An 18,184-nucleotide genomic window follows, 5' to 3' on the forward strand; every position below is an offset into this window, starting at 1 on the left:
TGCATAACAAGACAGCAAGAAATCATCCGCTCCTTATACACACACTAGCCCAGAGGAATGCCCAACTATGAACATATAACAAATACACCAAAAAATCTTCATGATATTATATCCTCCACAGGCAAAATCTGCTCACAGAAAAAAAGAAAAAAGGAACCAGACAACTCCATTTAGGAACCTCTCCCACTCTATCAAGAATCACTTGTCTAGTTTCAAAATCCGCCACGATACGAAGCTATGTTAGACAACAAAGGCTTCCCTGAAAAGAAGTTGATAAAAATCAGAACAGAAACAACCACAACAGAGCCTACACATGTTATACCAGCATTTATCAGTTATGACAACAGCCAAATAAAACTGCTATACTGTTGCAAGCCTTCTGTCATACACATTGCAACTGTATGCATGAGGAAGAACAAAACATCCCTCTGTCTTCTTACAGAAAACATCCTGTTCCACCTCACAGGTTTTCCCTGTGAACTGCTGGGTAGACAACAGCATCCCACAGGAAAGCTGCTATGGGTGTATGGGCAACTTAATCCAGTGTTTGGATCCTCTCTTCTTCCTCCTTACCTTTCAGCTGCCGAGCTAAGACAGACACAAAATGTTCTTTTACCTTTTCCAAGTATCACCATACGTAAATTCTAGGGAGAGATTTATGGTTGGGGCTTGTACCAGCAAAACCAAAATCAAACCAAACAAAAAGGCATTTTCTCATGCCCTTCTGTGATCTTTGCAAACATCTGTGTTCTTCCTAAATCCCATCCACATTCCATTATTCAAACATATTAAATGGGAATGTTTTGGTGAAGCACATCAAACACACTTCAAAAATCCATGAAAAAATAAAACGGATACACAGCAAGGCCTTCTGGGATTTCTTCTAGCTGTTAACCCAGAACGCCTACATTTTCTGGCACCTTTGTTCCCTTCAGAGACTTCTGTAAGTGCCTTCTGTAGCCATAATAGTTACATAATAGTTTTATAGTGTGCTGATATGTTGAGGGAAAATGTGGTTATCTACCCTAGACAAGGTTCAGCTGAAGGCAAAATAAACACAGAAAAGCAATCAACCTTGGTGTACGACTGAAATCCTTCATATTCCCAGTGTTAGGACAAAAAAATGGGGTTTCATTAAATTCTGGGGATTTATCTAATCTGGTTTCTCAGGACAATGAACATGAACTTCTGACAGAAGCTGCTGCTCCTGCAGTTCCTTCAAGTGGCTCAGAATGAGTTCTTAAAACACACAACAGCAATTAAAACTGTGATATATCTAAGCTCAGTTCTCTGGTGAAAGACAAAGTTAAGTAGGAATACAGACAGATATACCTGAAAAACACAAAAAGATGAGCGAATCAGGTCATCCTTTACAACAAAATGACTCCTCAACCTCCTACATGCCTGCAACTCTACTGACATTTGTCACCAGCACAGCTCATTCTCCGCTCAGGCGGAGTCCGTGCGTCCTGCCAAGCATGAATGAACTGCCTCTTGGGCAAACTATCCAGAGGCCTCCACTGCTCTCCCTGGAGCACGTAGGAGACTAAGGCACCCCACTAACACTGCCCAAGGTTCTAGGACCACTTATGCTGATATAAGTTCAGGGTGGACTGATCTGTCTTCGGGCACGCTCCTGATCGTCCCTTACGCCAACAGCGGCATCCATCTGACATCCCAAAGAGCCAGCTCTGCTTGAAAAATTAGCAGAAAAGTAACCCAGGAACAAAATAATACAGCAACACAGGCAATACGCTCAGCGAGAAAGGCCTTTTTGACAGGTCAGCATCCTAAAGCAAGCTGAAAATGAAAGGAAGATTTAGCACAATAGGAATGACAGCACTGGGACTGCTGTAACATCAATTTACACAGGCCTAGACCAGAACAGGAATGGACTTTCATACGTTTGACTCCCAAAGGATAAGCTCTTTGGTTTATTCGAGGAAAATAAAACCGCTCACTTCCCCTTAAGACTACGTTGGATAAAAACTCACAGTACTTCAATAACAAAGTTGTTCCGCAACAAAGAAAATGTAGAAATCTGCTCCTAAATGGCACAAGTGCACAGGCGCTGCAATTTAGACATTTATAGCAAACTGGCTTTGAATAAAGCCAGATAATCTGCTCAGGAAAGCAATAAATTTACCACATTCTTCAGTGGTATTGCAGATATTGGCACATGTAAATAAATCCATACAACCAGCCAGAGCAGATGATGGTTCCTACGGAGAGACTGCAGACACAGTGGGGCTTTTCTGGGAGTCGCTACCGTAAACCTCCTTCCCTACTAACCACAAGCACACATTATCCCAGCTGCTGCTGACATACAGGTTGGGGGAAAGGGGGAAGATGACAGGATTTTTGTTTGCTTGTTTGAGCAAAGCTACTCCACAGATTATGCCTGAAAAAAACCCACAACACTATAAAATGTAATTATACTCAACTTTAAAATCAAACACATTAAATCCAAGCCAGAATGTTGCTGAAGATTAAAAAGAAAGAGAAAGAGAACATACTTAAAAATACAAAAGCTTCAAGAGCAGCAAGTCTATAATCCTAGAAATGTTTGTCCATGCTTTTCATATGGAAGGAAGCATAATAAATGCATCAAGAAACTACCATTTTATAAGAAAAATAAAGGTCAGTACTCCATGTATTATGGGATTGCATGTGGGGGTAAAGGAATTTGGAAAACAATGCATGCCTAGTCTTCAACAGAATGTTGTTCCTTCAAGCATTTTTATTATGAAGCATTAAAGTAGCAACAAGTAATTTAAATAATGAAGTCTAAATAGTTACTTTCTGGGCATGACCTTTTCAAATTAAGATTTTGGATTTATTTCTGAATCTGCTCAATTTCATCCATGCAAGCCATTCTACTAACCTTCACGAGACAATTTATGTACAGGAAGTTAAACACATACTTAAACCTACAGATGAAGACATTTTACAAATATAAAGCTTTCCAATGCAATCTGTAATTTTATTTCACATACTGGCTACGTCAGATTGATCATACCCTGAAGTAAGCAGCCGACTTGCCTTGGCTTCTTAAAAGCACACCTGGATTTTTTGGTTGCTTCTTTGTTTTGATTTTGGGCTCTCTACTTTGTCAGGGGAAAAGTTCCAAACAGGAGAGGGGCAAAAAGGGAGATCTTTACTTTTAACATAATATACTCCCCATTTCACATGTCTTAATTTTGACAGCACAATTACAACAAGCCTATTACCAAATGGGATGGGAGGGGGAATCAGGCCACAATTAGAGCAATAATAAAACCAATATAGTAAAACGCAAGACCCTTAGTAGAACTTTGTAAAACACTGTATCTTTAAACATACAGATACAGCGGTTTCTTTAAAAATTATATTTCCTTAAAAGATAAATAATTCTTAGTCTGAGTTTATTAGCTATGCTTTTAGAATGAACAAATACAGATTACATGCAACTGCTACTTCAAAGAACTACTCCGAGTAACAAACTTGAGTGTTGCTTGGTTTATGCACAGACAAATAAATTAGGGGACATTCAACTGCTTAAAATATTGTTTATTAACAACATACATTCAAAAGATCACTCTGAAACACCCGGACAAGCGCATACCACTTGACAATCACTTCATTTTCGAATCAGTTCGCGCACTGATTTAAGGTCTCTCTGGTATCACAACGGGCAGTTACGTAACACAAACCACTCTCTCTTTCCCCACAAAGCGACAGCCGATAACACCACTTCCCTTTCCCCCCGAGCAGACAGAACGCATCCCGAGCCGTAAGGAAAAGCAGCCATTCCCGGGGAGCCAATCCCGAGAGCCTCCCCGGGCTCCCGCGGCACAGCTCAACAGGCGGCAGATGATCAATGGGACGGGGCAAACACCCCGCTGCTTCCCGGGCCCCCCGGCCTTTGTTCTCCCGGGAGCCGCGGGTGCCGCTGCTCAGCCCCGGGGCGCCGGTGAGGACCGATGTGACCTGCCCGCGCTGTCGGGACGGACCCGCCGCCGCTGCCGGCGGGCGGGGCAGGGCCGGGGGGCGCCCGGCGGGGCGGTGCGGGAGCCCCTCCGCTCCCCCGCCGGCCCCGCTCCGCCTCGGGAACGGGGCATTAACCCTGCCCCGGTCCCGCTGCCCTCGCCCCCTCCTCCCGCGGCCGGACGCGCGCCCCGTGAGCGCCGCAGTCTCCTCCTCCCGCGGCCCGGCCGGAGGCGGGCGGGGGCCGGGGCCGGGCAGGAGCGCGGGGCAGGGGGGAGCGGCCAGGCGCGGCGGGGCAGCGCTGCGCGCAGCCACACCTACCTGTCTTCTCGTGGTCATAGCCCACCACGATGAAGTAGTCGGCCAGCCTGGCCATGGCTGCGCGGGGCGCGCCTCGGCCTCACCACCCCTGCGGCTGCGGCGGCGGCTCCGGGCGGGCTCAGCATCCTCCGCTCCGCGCCCGCCGCAGGAGGAGCGGCACCACCTCAGCCATGTTGGAGGCGCGAGCGCGCCGTGCGCCTGCGCGCCGCCCGGACCGCTCGCCGTGACCCCGCGGGCTGGGCGGGGGCTGGGGCGGCCCGGCCGCGCTGTGCCCGGCGCTCCCGAGATCCCGCTATCCCGGGCCGTGCCCGGCGCTCCCGAGATCCCGCTATCCCGGGCTGTGCCCGGTCACTCCCGAGATCCCGCTATCCCGGGCTGTGCCGGGCGCTCCCGAGATCCCGCTATCCCGGGCCGTCCCTGGCGTTCCCGAGATCCCGCTATCCCGGGCTGTCCCGGTCACTCCCGAGATCCCGCTATCCCGGGCTGTGCCCGGCGCTCCCGAGATCCCGCTATCCCGGGCTGTGCCCGGCGCTCCAGAGCTCCCGCTATCCCGGGCCGCCCGCTGCCCCGGCACGAACCGGTGCCAGCGCCAGTGCCTCCCTCCGCAGCCCCCCGCGGGCGGGGAGGGCCCGGCGGGGGAGGTCCGTGCCCCGCCCGCGGTGGGCTTTGTGTGCCGGCAGCGCCCTGCGCGGTGCCCGCCCGGGGGGCGGCGGGGCCGGGCTGCGCTCCCCGGGACTGAAGACAAACGCGGCGGGGCCGAGCGCTCCGCACGCCCGGGCAGAGCCGGGTGCCTGGGCAGGTCCGCACCTCAGCGCTCCCGAGAGGAGCCGCCGGGGCCGGGCATCGCCCCCGCCGAGGCTCCGCGAAAAGGGAACCCGGCTAATGCGAGCTCGGGCCATCCCCGCCAGTCCGGCCTCGGGAACCGGGACTTGCCCTTCCAGGATGTTTCCTGTTTACGTTTCGTCCGGGATGTGCGGGACGTGCCGCCGCGGGGGGAGCCGTCCCGCCGCTCGGCCGGGCTCTGTGGCGGTACCGAGGGACAGGGAGGGTCTCGGCCCGGGCCCCCTCACAGCACCGGCCGCGGCCCCGGAGGGGGCTGCGCTGCCCGGCCCGGCCCCGCTGCCCGATCCCACCTCTGCCCCGGAGCCCGCCCGCCCCACGCGGGGCTCAGGCGAGGGATGAGCCCGGCGGTGCCTCGGCCTGACCCGCCTGGTCCCGGCCATGCTGCTGGGCACGGGCGGTGGCAGCGCCGGAGGTGCCGTGTTGCTGTTTACAATGCTCGGACCAGGCCGACACCTTTGGACTGTCGCCCTCGAAAGCCCGGTGGGCTCTGCCAGCGGTGGCAGAGGTGCTGATGATGAACGAACGTGATGTCTGACAGCACAGCGCTTGGGTAGCTGGTGGAGTCTGCAGAAACGTTCTGATGAGCTCCCATGTACGTCCCGTTTGACAGCACAGAGAGAACGAACAGCCCTAAGGACATCTGTTGCACTGCAGTGAGGAGCTGCAGCAGCCGTGGGTACCGGGATGCACGTGGAACTGCAGCGAACTCACTGGATTTACTCCTGATCACTCATCATGACGAGGGACCCAGCAGACAGTCATTAGGGGTCTGAGACATTTCTGTTTCAAACATGCAAGTCTTACACCTCTTAGCTGGGACGCACCGATGCAGTGTCTTGCTGATAAGCCAGATGCCAACTGGTTGGTAAACTTTGACAATCGAGCAGTATTCCCGCTTGAGCCTTCCTGGCGGAGCGAAGTGGTCGACATCTCCTCAGAGCAATCAACTTCATAGCTTAGCTATTTTGAAGCAAATGACATGTATAAAGATCTAATCTTAATATATTTGCTTAAAGATCTAATCTTAATATATTTGCTTGTTAATTTTAGGAGTAAAGAAAAATGTGTAATATATGCACTGAAAAGATTGACTTCACTTTCTGAAGAAGAGCTGCACTCTATGGGGTCAGTCACACTAGACAGTAGTTCAGAATACCTTTGTTAAATCATGCATATGCATTTTGGTTGCAGGACATGCAACAGTTTACAAAAGTGAGGGATAATGTTCTGTACAGCTAAACCTGGAAGGGAAAGTTTAATTTGGAGCTGAAATGGGACCTTAGGGTTATCATATCTGCGCTCATAAAAAGATTCAATATGTAATAAAAACTCTCCATAGTTGAGTCTCACTGCTCTTTTAACACAGCACCTCTAGCAGGAGAATATTGCCTCATACCTCACACCTTTCCCAGAGCATTTACAAATGCTGGTTCAAGAGGAAGATGTTTACTTATTGATTCCCCAATACTACTTGTGCCCACTTTACAGCCTTACTCCTTCTTCCACCTAGACCAATACAGCCAAAGTTTATAAATCCTGTCATAACAGGTAGTGCATCTTAAATAAGAAATAGGAAGTTCAGTTGAGCTCATTTATTTCGTAGAATCACATGAAATGTGATTTCAGGTCAGAAGGGACCTTAAAGATCCTCTTGTTCCAACACCCTGCCATGGGCAGGGACACCTTTCACTATACTGGGTTACTTAAAGCCCCATCCAGCCTGGCCTTGAACGCTTTCAAGGATGGGGCAGCCACAACTTGTCTGAGCAACTTCCCTTAAGTATAGAGCAATCTTATGTTCTTATGGGACAAATGATGAAGTGGAACAGACACAGTATTTTTTCACCTAAAGCCTAACGCAGAATAAACTGGACACTCATCCAAACCACAGAAAACATAATTCCCTATGTGAGCCAGGGGCTCACAGACCATCCGCTCTGAGAGGACACCAAGGCCTAGAAGCAGCCAGTAAGCAGTCATATACTTACCCCAGGGGAAGAACTGCGGGGCTGCAGCCTCCCCAAGAGTCTGGAAACACTCAAGGGACAATGTTGCCACACTCAAACTGTGCACTTACCAACAACAAGTTGTGAAGGTTCACAATACCTTCTATGGTCAACTCCTCCTTCAGGAAATATAAAAGTCACACTCTGCTGCAGACTCTTAATCCAGTCACCTCACCCCATGCCAGAACAGGCAAGCACCCATGATCCTGAATAGGTTTTCCCACCCTCATTTAGGAGGCTTTGTTTTGTGTACTCAATCCTATCAGGCATAAGGCTCACCAAAACTACTTCCAATGGGACTGCCAGAAACTGTGCTCCTTGATGCTGTGCCCTCGGCACAGACAAAACAGGCTTAGTGCAGGCGCTAACAGTGAGGCTTCTCTGTATGGAGCTTGACTGAGATTTTACGTCCTTCACAGGGGGCCATTCTTCTGTTAGTGTTATCTTTCTGCTGGTTTCATACAGCCTGAAATACAATCAAGTCTCTGGCATGTGAATTCAGTAAGTTTGTTTAAACCCAAAGCGAAGGCACTTCCACTGGCTTCAAACAACAACTTTCTTCCATAATCAGCACAAAATATTTGCCTCAAACTGATTCCCCATTGATACCTACAGATTTTAGACCTTTTGTTTTGGACTAAATCTCAGCCTGAATAAAATGCTCTATAAATAGCAACTAATCATCACAATCTCCCTGCCAGAAGAGATGCATGTTGTAAAGTCTTCTGTACATATGGCAACACCGAGAGGTTCAAAGACACACCCAAGTAAACAAGTACAAGAGCTGGATGTTCCTCCAGGCCAATTTTCCTGCAATGGATGAGGCAGCATCCAGAGGAGACCTTACACTTCAAATCAGAGCCCAGACTTGCTGAATTATGTGGCATTGCCTCAGAATGATAGTTTGTGAATATTTCCATGGAATGTAACATTGCATGTAACTTTTTTTTCAAAATGGAAATAACTCACTATCTATTATATATATTTTTAGAAGTGATCACTGTTACCTCATAGTACAAATTCTGTGACTATTGCTCATTTCCAAACTGCATGGTAATGCAAGTTCTTAGGAAGAACAAAATGAGCATCTGAACAAAGAACATAATGTTTTGTGACAGATTTGAACCAGCTTTACCTGCTGAAACTCTTTCACAAATCACGGCAGCAACAAACTGATAATTTATGTGCCACAGTTCGGTACCTCATGAATTTGAATGAGCGGATTTCCATCAGTGAGATGAGACTTGTAGGCAGTATGGAAGTCACATGTGGGTTGTGTTACTACTGTTATTACTATTTCTAAACCAGCGTAGGATTCTTTCTGCATTGTTTGGCTAAGAGTATAGAAAATACACTTCCCGTTTAGACAAGGACTTTAATGAGGGATTTTCCAGCATTTGAGGAGATGTGTGATTTTTTTTTTTTTTTTTTTTACTGGAATATGAGACTTAATTTGAGTCAAAGCAATGCTTATCACACCAAATCCTGCCTTCCCATTCGGAAAAAGTTAGATTCAGTTTCAACTTCTGCTGATCAAGGAAACGCTTGACCTCGCTCGAGCCTGAGCTGCCTCATGAGGTCTCTCAAACCCAGCCATCGCGGGCTGATGCAGTCGTGCAGCTCTGGTCATGACACGGTCCCGTTCTACACCACCTATTTTCCCACTCCTTCCCCCCTGAGTTTCCAGCCCAAGCCTCTCGCTCTGAGCGTTCCTGCTCCGGAGCACGGGGGGCTGCGGCTCCGCGGAGCTGCCCGAGCCGGCGGGCGGGCGGGACGCGGGGGATCCCCGGCGCTGCCCCCCGCGCTGCCCCGCCGGTCCCGGCGCTCCGGAGCTGCCGCCGGTCCCGCCCCGCGCTCCGGCCGGGCAGGTGCGGCGGAGGAGCCGATGCGGGCTCGCCCGGCGGCCGCTCAAGGCCGGGGAACCCGCCTCGCCCCGCGGGACCGCGCCGGGGCTCGGGGCAGAAGGGTGGCCGGCCGGGGGATGCGACGGGGAGCAGCGACAGGCAGTGCTGGGAGCGTGTGAGGGACGGCGGGGTGGCGGCTGCCGGGCCAGCCTGACCCGCACAGGCAGATGCCGGAGACAGAAGCCTCCAGGTGCCTGGACGCTACTGGAGAGCGGGGGGGAGGGAGAGAGCACCTTAGACCGAGTCAGCCGCTCACAGGAAAGTTTCCGTCATCCCCCTGCACATACCTCTCCAGGGTGTTGTTATCCACCGTGGTTATCTAAAAAGGCAGAGTCACCAGTATATGCTCACCTGATTTTTGAAACACTTTGCTTGGGGCAAAACTAAGTGGTTTTGTGTGAGAGAAACCTCTCACCGGCTCATTCCTTCCTCCTGAGCGTCTCTCGCTGGGAACGGACCTTGACGCCCCAGGGCACAGATCTCCCGAGGCATTTCGCTCGGTCCCGCCGAATTTGCATCGTGACAAGCAAGCAGAGACACGGTCCATCTGGCGATGGCTTCCAGCACCCCCTGCGAAGCCGGACCTCTCCATTTCTGAAGCGTCACGGAGCAAAGACTCTAAAGACTGTAAAAACCCCAAACAACAAGGTGATCTGACTAAGGTTTTGCTGCTGACCAGCCAGGAGAATGCTGTTAGAGACCCTGATCCTGAACTGGTTTAGCTTGATGTCCGGGAAGTAAGCACACTCACGTCTGTGAAGGTTTGGGAATAGCACAAGGCACGGCGGGTCTTCCCGGCGCCCCTAATCCCAGGCGTTTCAGTGACCCTGTGTTTGCCCCAAAGCAATACCGCCTCCTCTGTTCCAAGGTACAGAACTGGGCTCTAACCTTCATCTTCCAAAACCATTTGAATTGTGATTTATTTGAATCGATCAAATAAATCAAATACATTTTGTTAGATAAAACATACACCCAAGCTGGGTCATAAATATTAATGATGTTTGATATTCCTTAATTATGTAAAGAAGGCTGGCGCTCACTACAGTTACTCATTACAATTCACGTTGTCCAAATATGGGTTTATTTTTGGAACTTTGGTATTTGATGGATTTTTGTGGATTTTGAAATGCATCGAATCTGGTTCCCACTCCCCGGCTTCCACCCACCTGAAGTTAAGATGTCTAGAATGAGAAATTATGCTACAGACCGTGTAAATTATAATTATATATCAGCAGTTACAAAGACTGTTCCCAGTAAAACAGACTGAGGGGCTTATCAGATTTTGCAAGTTATGCCATTACTCGGAAACTACACCTAAAAGCTGCCGTTATGATTAACAAAATACCAAGAGGGTTGTTTAAGATAATTTTCAATAATCCTCTTATTTTTACCCTAGTATATGTTGCCCCCAATCCAGGCTAGAATGCTTAAGGAGTGCTTGAAATGTGGGGGTGGGGGTAAGTGTCAAAGAAAAATCGCCCAGCCACGCCAAGGTCCACCCACTTCCCCCGCGCTGCTCTATAAGAGGGAGCGGTGGAGCGCAGCTCGGCAGTGGTTACTTCAGACACACAAAGGAGGAGTTCTCGCTCCTCAGGAAACCCTGCAAACTCGGATCGCTACTACAAAAACATTTGTCTCAGTGGATTATCCTCACTGTCAGGTAAGAGCTATTTTTTTCCCCCCTCCTTAACAACAACAAAAAGACTCAGGGAAGGTGGAGAGGAAGTAAGAATCTACTAAATCTGGACTGTTTTGAAGAGCTTGGAGTTATGCTGCGGAGTCTTGCACTGGCTCTTGGCATCAGCTTCAGTTTACAACATAAGATCCAGAACTAGCTGGTTCTGCATGTGAAGTGGGAAGAGGAGCTATCGGGGGATAAACTTCCAGGCAGCAAAACACTTGCTGGAGTTTGGAAACGATGCGTCCCATAGCCAGCTCTCTAATCTCATGGGTTTGCTAAATCCTAGTGCAAGCCGCTGGGGGTACTCTGGAAATCCTGCTGGTTTTCAGCCGCCTCTGCAAGTAAAAACGCTCGACAAACGTAAACTTTGGAGGCTCTGTTATTTACTCTGTGATAAGTTGTTGAGCAAATATTAGCTTCTGGTTCATATCAGACACAAAGTCCCCAGTAGCCTGGGGGCTCTGCGGGGAAAGGAGCTCTGTGGAATCACCAGAACTAAAGGACAGTCCTTACTTGACTTTTATTAGCAAACATGCTTACGGTTCTTCTCCTTTCCCTCCACCAGGAGCCCAGCCAGAATGAAACTAGTTCACGTCGCCTTGCTCTATCTCGGTTCTGTGACCTTCTTCGGGGTGGATGCTGCAAGGGTGGACGTAGCGACAGAGTTCAAAAGAAAGTGAGTATCGGAACGCGCTCTCCTGCCAGCGCCCAGTGCCGCGCGTGGAGCTGCGGAGCCTCCGCGCCCCCGCACCGGGCTCCGGCCGCGATCAGAGGGACCGGACTCCCTATGGGAATTGCACAGCTCCTTGAAGGCCTCATGCCCTTTCAGGAAACACTGGGGGAAAAATTTAAAAAAAAAAAAAAAAAAAAAAAGGGAAAAAAAATCTCGGCGCTGGCAAAGATTTTCGCCCCTCGAATCTATTTGGTTTGGCTCCCGCCCTGCAGGCTTGCGCTAACAGGCTGTCCTCTTCCCTTGTGCTCCTTTCAGATGGACGAAATGGGCACTGAGCCGAGCCAAGCGGGACGTGAAGCCTGCGGGCGTGCTCCGAGGGCTGGGGGCAGCCGCCGACGTGCTGCCTCTCGTGCGGACCCAGGACGTGAAGGAGGATCCCCGAGTCTCGCATCCCAGGTAAATTCCAGCCCTTTCTGGGCTCGGGCACTTGCTCGAGGCGGTGGAAAGTTTAAGGGTCGTCGTTTCCGGGTGTTTCGGGTTACTGTCGATATAAGTCCCCCCAGATCCGGAGGCAGGTCCTGCCCGGGCTGCACATCGCGCTGAAAGCAGCCTCCCGCCTCCCTTTCCCCGCGCGTTTTAGCTGGCGGGAGATAGTAGCGCCTTTACTGCGAACGTCAGATATAAATAGTAACTTGAGCTCTGGATCCATAGATAAAGTAACAGCCATAAACCGGCGGGGCCTCTCCCCTCATGGGCAGCAAGCTCTGCTCCGCGCTCCCTTCGCTCGGCGGAGGGCAGAGCCGGGGGTGGTGGGAGGCCCTTGGGCACCTTCGGGACAAGCCTGTCTCCAGCCTGGGGGGTTCCCCGCCCTCCCGTCCCCTTCCCGCGGCCGCCGGGTCCCCTCCTCCGGGGCCTCACTGCGCTGTTCTCAAGCCCGTTCTCTCTCTTCCTGCCTCGCAGCAGCCGGGAGGATGCTCATATCCGCGTCAAGCGCTACCGCCAGAGCATTAACAGATTCCCCCACTTCCAAGCCATCCGCATGGGGTGCCGCTTCGGGACGTGCACGGTGCAGAGGCTGGTCGACGAGATCCACAGGACGACCGGCAATAAGGATAAGGACGACACCGCCCCCCCCAACAAGATCAGCCCTCAGGGCTACGGTCGGCGGCGGCGGTCCCTGCCCGAGCGCCGCTCCCCCCGCGCCGGGCGGCGCCCACGGACGCACCGGGCGCAGCCCCTCGACCTCGTCCTGGAGGTGTGAGCGCCGCACGCCCCGGCCGAGGCCGCCCCGACGGATGGACTGAGGCGCGGACTGAGATCCGGCAGGACCCGCGGAGAGCGCCCGCCCGGGCGGGACCCGGAGCACCCTCCGCGGGGCAGCTGTGAAGGGCCGGGCCCGCCGGGGCTGCGCCCCCCGCACGCCGCCCGCTCCCACCCTCCCCGGGCGAGGCCCCCCGGCTCCCGCACCCGCCGCCCAGGGCTGGAAGGCGCCGCCGAGCCGCCCCCGCCCGCCGCTGCAGCCGCGGGGCCGGGCGGTCCCTCCCGAGCGCTGCCCCGAGGAGGGGATGCTCAGGGGAGCCCCGCCGCCGGAGGGACCCGCTGGCGGGCCACTGGCCCCGGCCTCGCCCTCTGCCTTCGCGAGTTGGAGGGTGCCCGTCAGCCCTGGGCAAGGACAGGCCGCCCACATCTGCTCTACCCTCTGCGTTATCTGCACCCGGCAGGGAATCGGACACTCACTAGTCCCTGCGGGGACTGCGATATACTTGAACGTCACAGAGAGGAAAAGTGCAATTGTACGTGGTTTTTGTTAATTATAAGTGCGGTGTGTGTGGATCACGAGATATGTATCGGTATTTAAGGTTGTTCTGTGTCATGTCATGTTTGTACCTTTTTTTTGAAAAATATATTTTATTTTTATACGTTTTATATATATATATATTGCATAAGGGCATTTTAAAACATTGTATCGCCTCTATTTTTCATATCGTGAATGTCAAACGTTAAACTCTTTTTCCATACCTTTTTTTTTTATCTTGCATTCCAGACTGGTGAAAGATGTAGAGAATGTATCAGCTGTTCTCCATGGGTAATATGTGAAATAAAATAAACACAATTACATAAAACAGTTCTGTTATGTTGTCTTTAGTGAGGGCAGTGGTCAAGATGAATCATTTCTTACTGTGTTCAGTCCTACCCGTGCTAACCTAGCATGGTAGTTCTGGGACAGACGAAAACTCTTCACTGTGGACTTTGTTGGCAGCCACCTTATCTCATCAAATGGAGTAAACTCCAAACCAGCATGCATCCTAAAATCCTGGGGCAGGTCTGCCGAGAGGGCTCTAAGGCTCTTTTCTGCCCACATGTTCCAGCCAGGGCTGAAACGTGTCACAGCTTGGATTGATCGTGCAAGTTTATTTTTTGCCCTAATTAATCAGAGAAACAACTGCACACTTCAACATTGCACAACAAAGTAACAGATTTATTGAGGCAGCACGTTCCAAAAATGGTCATGGCAGCTTCCAAGGTTATTTATGTTGAAGGATTTCCTGGGCCACAGTTCAGGTTAAAGTTAAACGGTGACCGGTTCAGTGCGGGGAGAACATTTTGGATAAAAGCTTAGCATTGGGGATTTTGTTGTTTTGTTCTTTTTTCCTTTTTTTTTTTTTTTTTTCCTTTTTGGGTTTCGTTTTGTTCTCTATTTTTTTTAAACAAATTCCAACCACAGACCAGAAAACATGTGAAACTGAACCTTATTAATGCACCAACAGCACCATCTATTGGTACGTACTCCTTGCACTCCAAGAAAACAAGCCTGAAAACAAGTGTATTTAAATGCCTTCATAGAATCATAGAATCATAGAATAGATTGGGTTGGAAAAGACCTCCAAGATCATCAAGTCCAACCCCTGATCCAACTCTAATTACTATATCATGGCACTAAGGGCCATGTCCAATCTCTTTTTAAAAACTTCCAGGGATGGTCAGGGGTGAAACATGCAATTTCCCCTATTTTACCACATCTCTGAGCACAGTTAACATACACAGGAGAGGACTGGGGGACAGCAGAACTAAATGCTGCTAGAATAAATGAAGAGGGAATTTACTTTTTTTTTTTTTTTAACTTAATACTAAATGCCTCAGGAACATATATTTACAAGAAAAATTCAAAAGAACTGGCAATGATGCCTTTCCAGGAAGACTGCTGCAAACAAGCTTGGGTAAGGATGGAGTGACTACATACCTGGCACGTATTCTTAATTTTTCTCCCCAAACTTTGAAGTTCTGCTCACAATTGCCTATTTTTAGTTCCTTTCTTAAACATTTTCAACTAAGAATTTCGAAACCTTGAGAGGCACGTTTTCCACTTGAAATGTTATTAAAATAAAAAAAATAGCAAATATAATGACACTTGCCAATTTTAATTGTCATCCCTTTGTTAACAGCTGGAAGAGAATCTACCTCCCTACTGGTGATGGCCTTTCTGATCCAGATTTTGTAAGATGTAAGGGCAGATGTTGTAAGATGTAAGGGGTGACAGCAAATGCACGATCTTCAGTGCAGAGTATGGATACCTGCTGAGAAACAAGCAAGTGGCTATTCTCAAATCCTGAACACCTTGGCACCGGAATAGTTGCCGTTACAAGTTTTGGGGTGCTTGCAGTGGGACATTACAATGTGTAGGTGAGAGTAGGATGCTACTTAAAGTACAACAGCACAACGGGAAGGACCTCAACAGAACCATTCTGTTTATTAGCTACAATGTTTTCCTTATGGGTCACACATCTAAATTTGGGACAGAAGGCTGGACCGGGCTATAGTGTGGTAATTAAGGATGTACTTGCCAACTAGTTAATTTGTTTTCATTGATCTTTTCTTCATTTACTGCCAACATCCAATCCTTACTTAAAGTACCTTCTCTTCTTTCCCCTTCACTGGTAGGAAACACTTCACTCAAAGCTCAAAGATTTAGCCCTTGAACGTGACAGGGCTAAAACCAGCCAGCTGGTGAAGGATGGCACAGTTCTGGCCTGACTGGAGTTTAGGAAGTGTAGCTTGTGTTTGGAAGGGCCAAGAGCACCACCTGCCGCGCTTGTAGGGAGAAGCAAAACTCTGCAGTTGCAACAAACAGCAACTAAAGAAAAGAAAGATTTTTTTTTTTAATTCCAATTCCCCCCACCCGTCTCTGAAACCAAGTTTTAGAAAGCATAAAGATCAACACTGCTGAACTAGACATGCCAGAAAGTAGTGAGGAGCCCTGTGCCTGGAAGATGGCACGTTCCTTGAATGCACAGAGCTGGAAAGGAAACCATGGAAATAGTGTATTCTGGCTAACCTAGGCTAGATAAGCAGGAGGAGGATGACAGAGCAGGCAGGCAGGGACTCTTTCCCATTGCACAGCTAACCCCATATCCCAACTGAGTTCCAGGTTTCAGGGAATGGGTTTATAAGGGCTAAAATATGTTGAGACAGCATTTTTCCTTCTCATCCATTTCCTCACCAGCCCAAGCTGTCCAGCTGGAAGCTTTCCTCCTGCCTGAACAGGGCACGATACTGAAGATCTCTGGCATCTTTTCACTACAAACATCCCACAAAAGCAAAATATTGGGTAGGAACGCTTAAACAGAAGTTGAAATCCCTACATGAACCAGATAAAAGTCTGAGAAGTGTGAGGATCTTGGGTTTCAGAGAGAACAAGGCTGTGAAACAGCCCACAGAAGTAAGCATCCTCCTGGAGTCCTAGAAGTTCAGGAAGAGTTGTGTGCTTAAGTAAAGGCCAGTTTATGGTCTAATGTGAGAGATGAGAAGTGGAAGATGTCACTAAATGCCTCCAAAATGAGGAGCATCTGTTTATACACCACCTTAGTTAAAATATTCACTTCTAAGAACAGTCTGGTGTCCCACAGGACAGTATTTCAAAGGCTGCTGAAAATATGACTTGAAGTTCGGTTCAAAGAAGGCTCTAAATTAAAATTAAGTTTTGCAACAGTAAATATGTACTGGAGCAAGAATTCATCCTTGTCCACCGGTCTGTTCGAGAGCAGATGCCAAAGGAGTGGTCACCATTCTCAGCACAGCCTCCACAGTGAAGTGTCAGAAGAGTTCATGGAATATTCTTTGTGAGTGGTTGTTTTGTTTTGTACCTACCCAAGAGACACCTCATGGCAGAGAAAAAAGTACTTTGCTATAGACAATTTTTCATTACCACAATGGATTCCAAAGGCTATTTTTATTTCAGAAAGATTTTTGTGGCTTCATTATTAATTCTATATGGAACTGTGGCAGGTGGCCTAAAATGATGATATACAGGAACTTTCCTGAAAAATCGTAGTGCAGGTTCCCTAACCAGGAAGATGGAAACAAGGAACTACTTTTATTCCTCCATTTGGTACCACGAGACTGATTTTAAGCAGCCATGTTATTGGACGACTGCAAAAAGGGTTTGTTCTCCAGTTACATCAGAAAGTGGTCAGAGTTGTGCCACTGTTACCTAGGAACAACTTCTACTGTATCCAAAAAGTAGAGATGCTGGTGTGCTTTCAGATGATTATCAAAATCTGCAAAGCATCTTGGGCCATGCTAAAAAGAACTGCAGTAAGGTGCCAGATAAAAACTTTTTCTGCAAGTCCAATGACAGAAAGGGGAATACTAATGAATACTTTGGCACGTATGAAGCCCTTTCTGGCTCATTTAGTACCCAAAGGACAGCAAGTCATAATTAAAGCCAATAATGGCAACTCCAGACAGCCATCCAAATAGTTTCCTTGTGCCGTCAATACACCGTTTCATATTATCTCACATCATACTTAAGCAGTGTAGAGCACACAGGCACCAGGAGGAAAAATTCCAGCATGACTGAGTACAACCAATAACTAATCCAATTATGCCTAACTAAAATTTGTTTACTGCGTTCACAAGAGTTTGCTTTTATTATCCAAACATTTTTTAAAGAACAGTTGTTTACTTTGCACCAAATAATTTGTGTCAGCTTTGAAATTGTTTTAATTTTAAAATACTTAATTCTTTGGAGTGAGGCCACGTATCCTTCATGAGGAGAAGGAGCATAATTTTTTCATGAGGTAAAGAACTTCGCTATGTAAAAGCCTTTTTACTACAAGCTATATACACCAGTCAAAATGCTTGATAATGTCTCCAAATGAAAAACAAATGGTCCCATTAAGACTAGAATCAATGTTAATGATTTGATAAGACTGGAGTGTTTTGCTTGCGACATTCCTCGCAAATGCAACAGCAGTGAGGAGGCCAAATGAAATCTTTTGACTTTTTTTGATTCTGTGATAACTTTTACAAAACGTTTAACTAGACCTCCTCGAGTCTCTCATCCACTTACAAAATCCTGGGGTTTTCCAAAGACAGGAAAGATCAACCCACTGAAGGCACATATTTTGTAATAAATTCTGACTCTCGGGATAGGTTTGCAAAATAAATATTTTTCCAATACTTTCAGTCAATTGTCACTTCTTGCAAATGACATGCAACCTTTTTTTCCCATCAATTATTAAAAGGTTTATATTTTCTTCATACTTTGCATGGTGCAAAAATAAACAAACAAGTGTCTGGATCTTAATCTCTGATGTCCAGTAGTGTTGGCAGAAACAGCAGAACAAACAAACCGGACCTTATCTGTTAGTTCAGGAGCAAACCACGCAGTTCATCAAACAAACATGCTTATTGTCCTTTTAATAGGTGGTTGCTGTAACGGGGGTTACCACGAGACTGAATCACTCAGACTAAAAGGGCACTGTGCAATTCATCCCAGCGCGGTCACAGC

The 18,184-nt window shown here is 48.6% G+C and overlaps 2 protein-coding genes across 8 annotated transcripts in view; one reads left to right on the forward strand and one right to left on the reverse strand.

The window, feature by feature from the left end:
• SBF2 (SET binding factor 2) overlaps positions 1-4,487 on the reverse strand; it is a 250,825-nt gene extending 246,338 nt beyond the window's left edge. For 6 of the 7 annotated variants that reach the window (XM_050335953.1, XM_050335951.1, XM_050335949.1 and 3 more), the window contains exon 1: positions 4,288-4,464. In XM_050335953.1, coding sequence (XP_050191910.1) covers positions 4,288-4,342 — 55 coding nt within the window. In that variant the 5' untranslated portion in view covers positions 4,343-4,464. Of the gene's footprint in view, positions 1-4,287 lie in introns of all 7 variants that reach the window. The other variant, XM_050335954.1, reaches the window with a different exon arrangement.
• Positions 4,488-10,570: 6,083 nt separating this feature from the next.
• Positions 10,571-13,517, forward strand: ADM (adrenomedullin). The gene is made up of 4 exons (XM_050335970.1): positions 10,571-10,700; positions 11,287-11,397; positions 11,710-11,850; positions 12,355-13,517. Exons 2-4 carry the CDS (start codon positions 11,300-11,302, stop codon positions 12,653-12,655), a joined length of 540 nt encoding a protein of 179 aa, XP_050191927.1. The 5' UTR covers positions 10,571-10,700; positions 11,287-11,299; the 3' UTR covers positions 12,656-13,517.
• The last annotated feature ends 4,667 nt before the right edge of the window (positions 13,518-18,184 follow it).

The sequence above is a fragment of the Myiozetetes cayanensis genome, unplaced genomic scaffold, assembly GCF_022539395.1.
Source record: "Myiozetetes cayanensis isolate MyiCay16 unplaced genomic scaffold, myiCay2020 scf6-25, whole genome shotgun sequence".
NCBI lineage: Eukaryota > Metazoa > Chordata > Aves > Passeriformes > Tyrannidae > Myiozetetes > Myiozetetes cayanensis.

What these genes read in the sequence shown, in the direction of transcription:
- ADM (XM_050335970.1), top strand. Translation starts at nt 11,300, where the DNA reads ATGAAACTAGTTCACGTCGCCTTGCTCTATCTCGGTTCTGTGACCTTC. An exon ending in GCGACAGAGTTCAAAAGAAA is followed by an intron (nt 11,398 to 11,709) that starts GTGAGTATCGGA and finishes TGCTCCTTTCAG; the next exon opens with ATGGACGAAATGGGCACTGA. An exon ending in CCCCGAGTCTCGCATCCCAG is followed by an intron (nt 11,851 to 12,354) that starts GTAAATTCCAGC and finishes CCTGCCTCGCAG; the next exon opens with CAGCCGGGAGGATGCTCATA.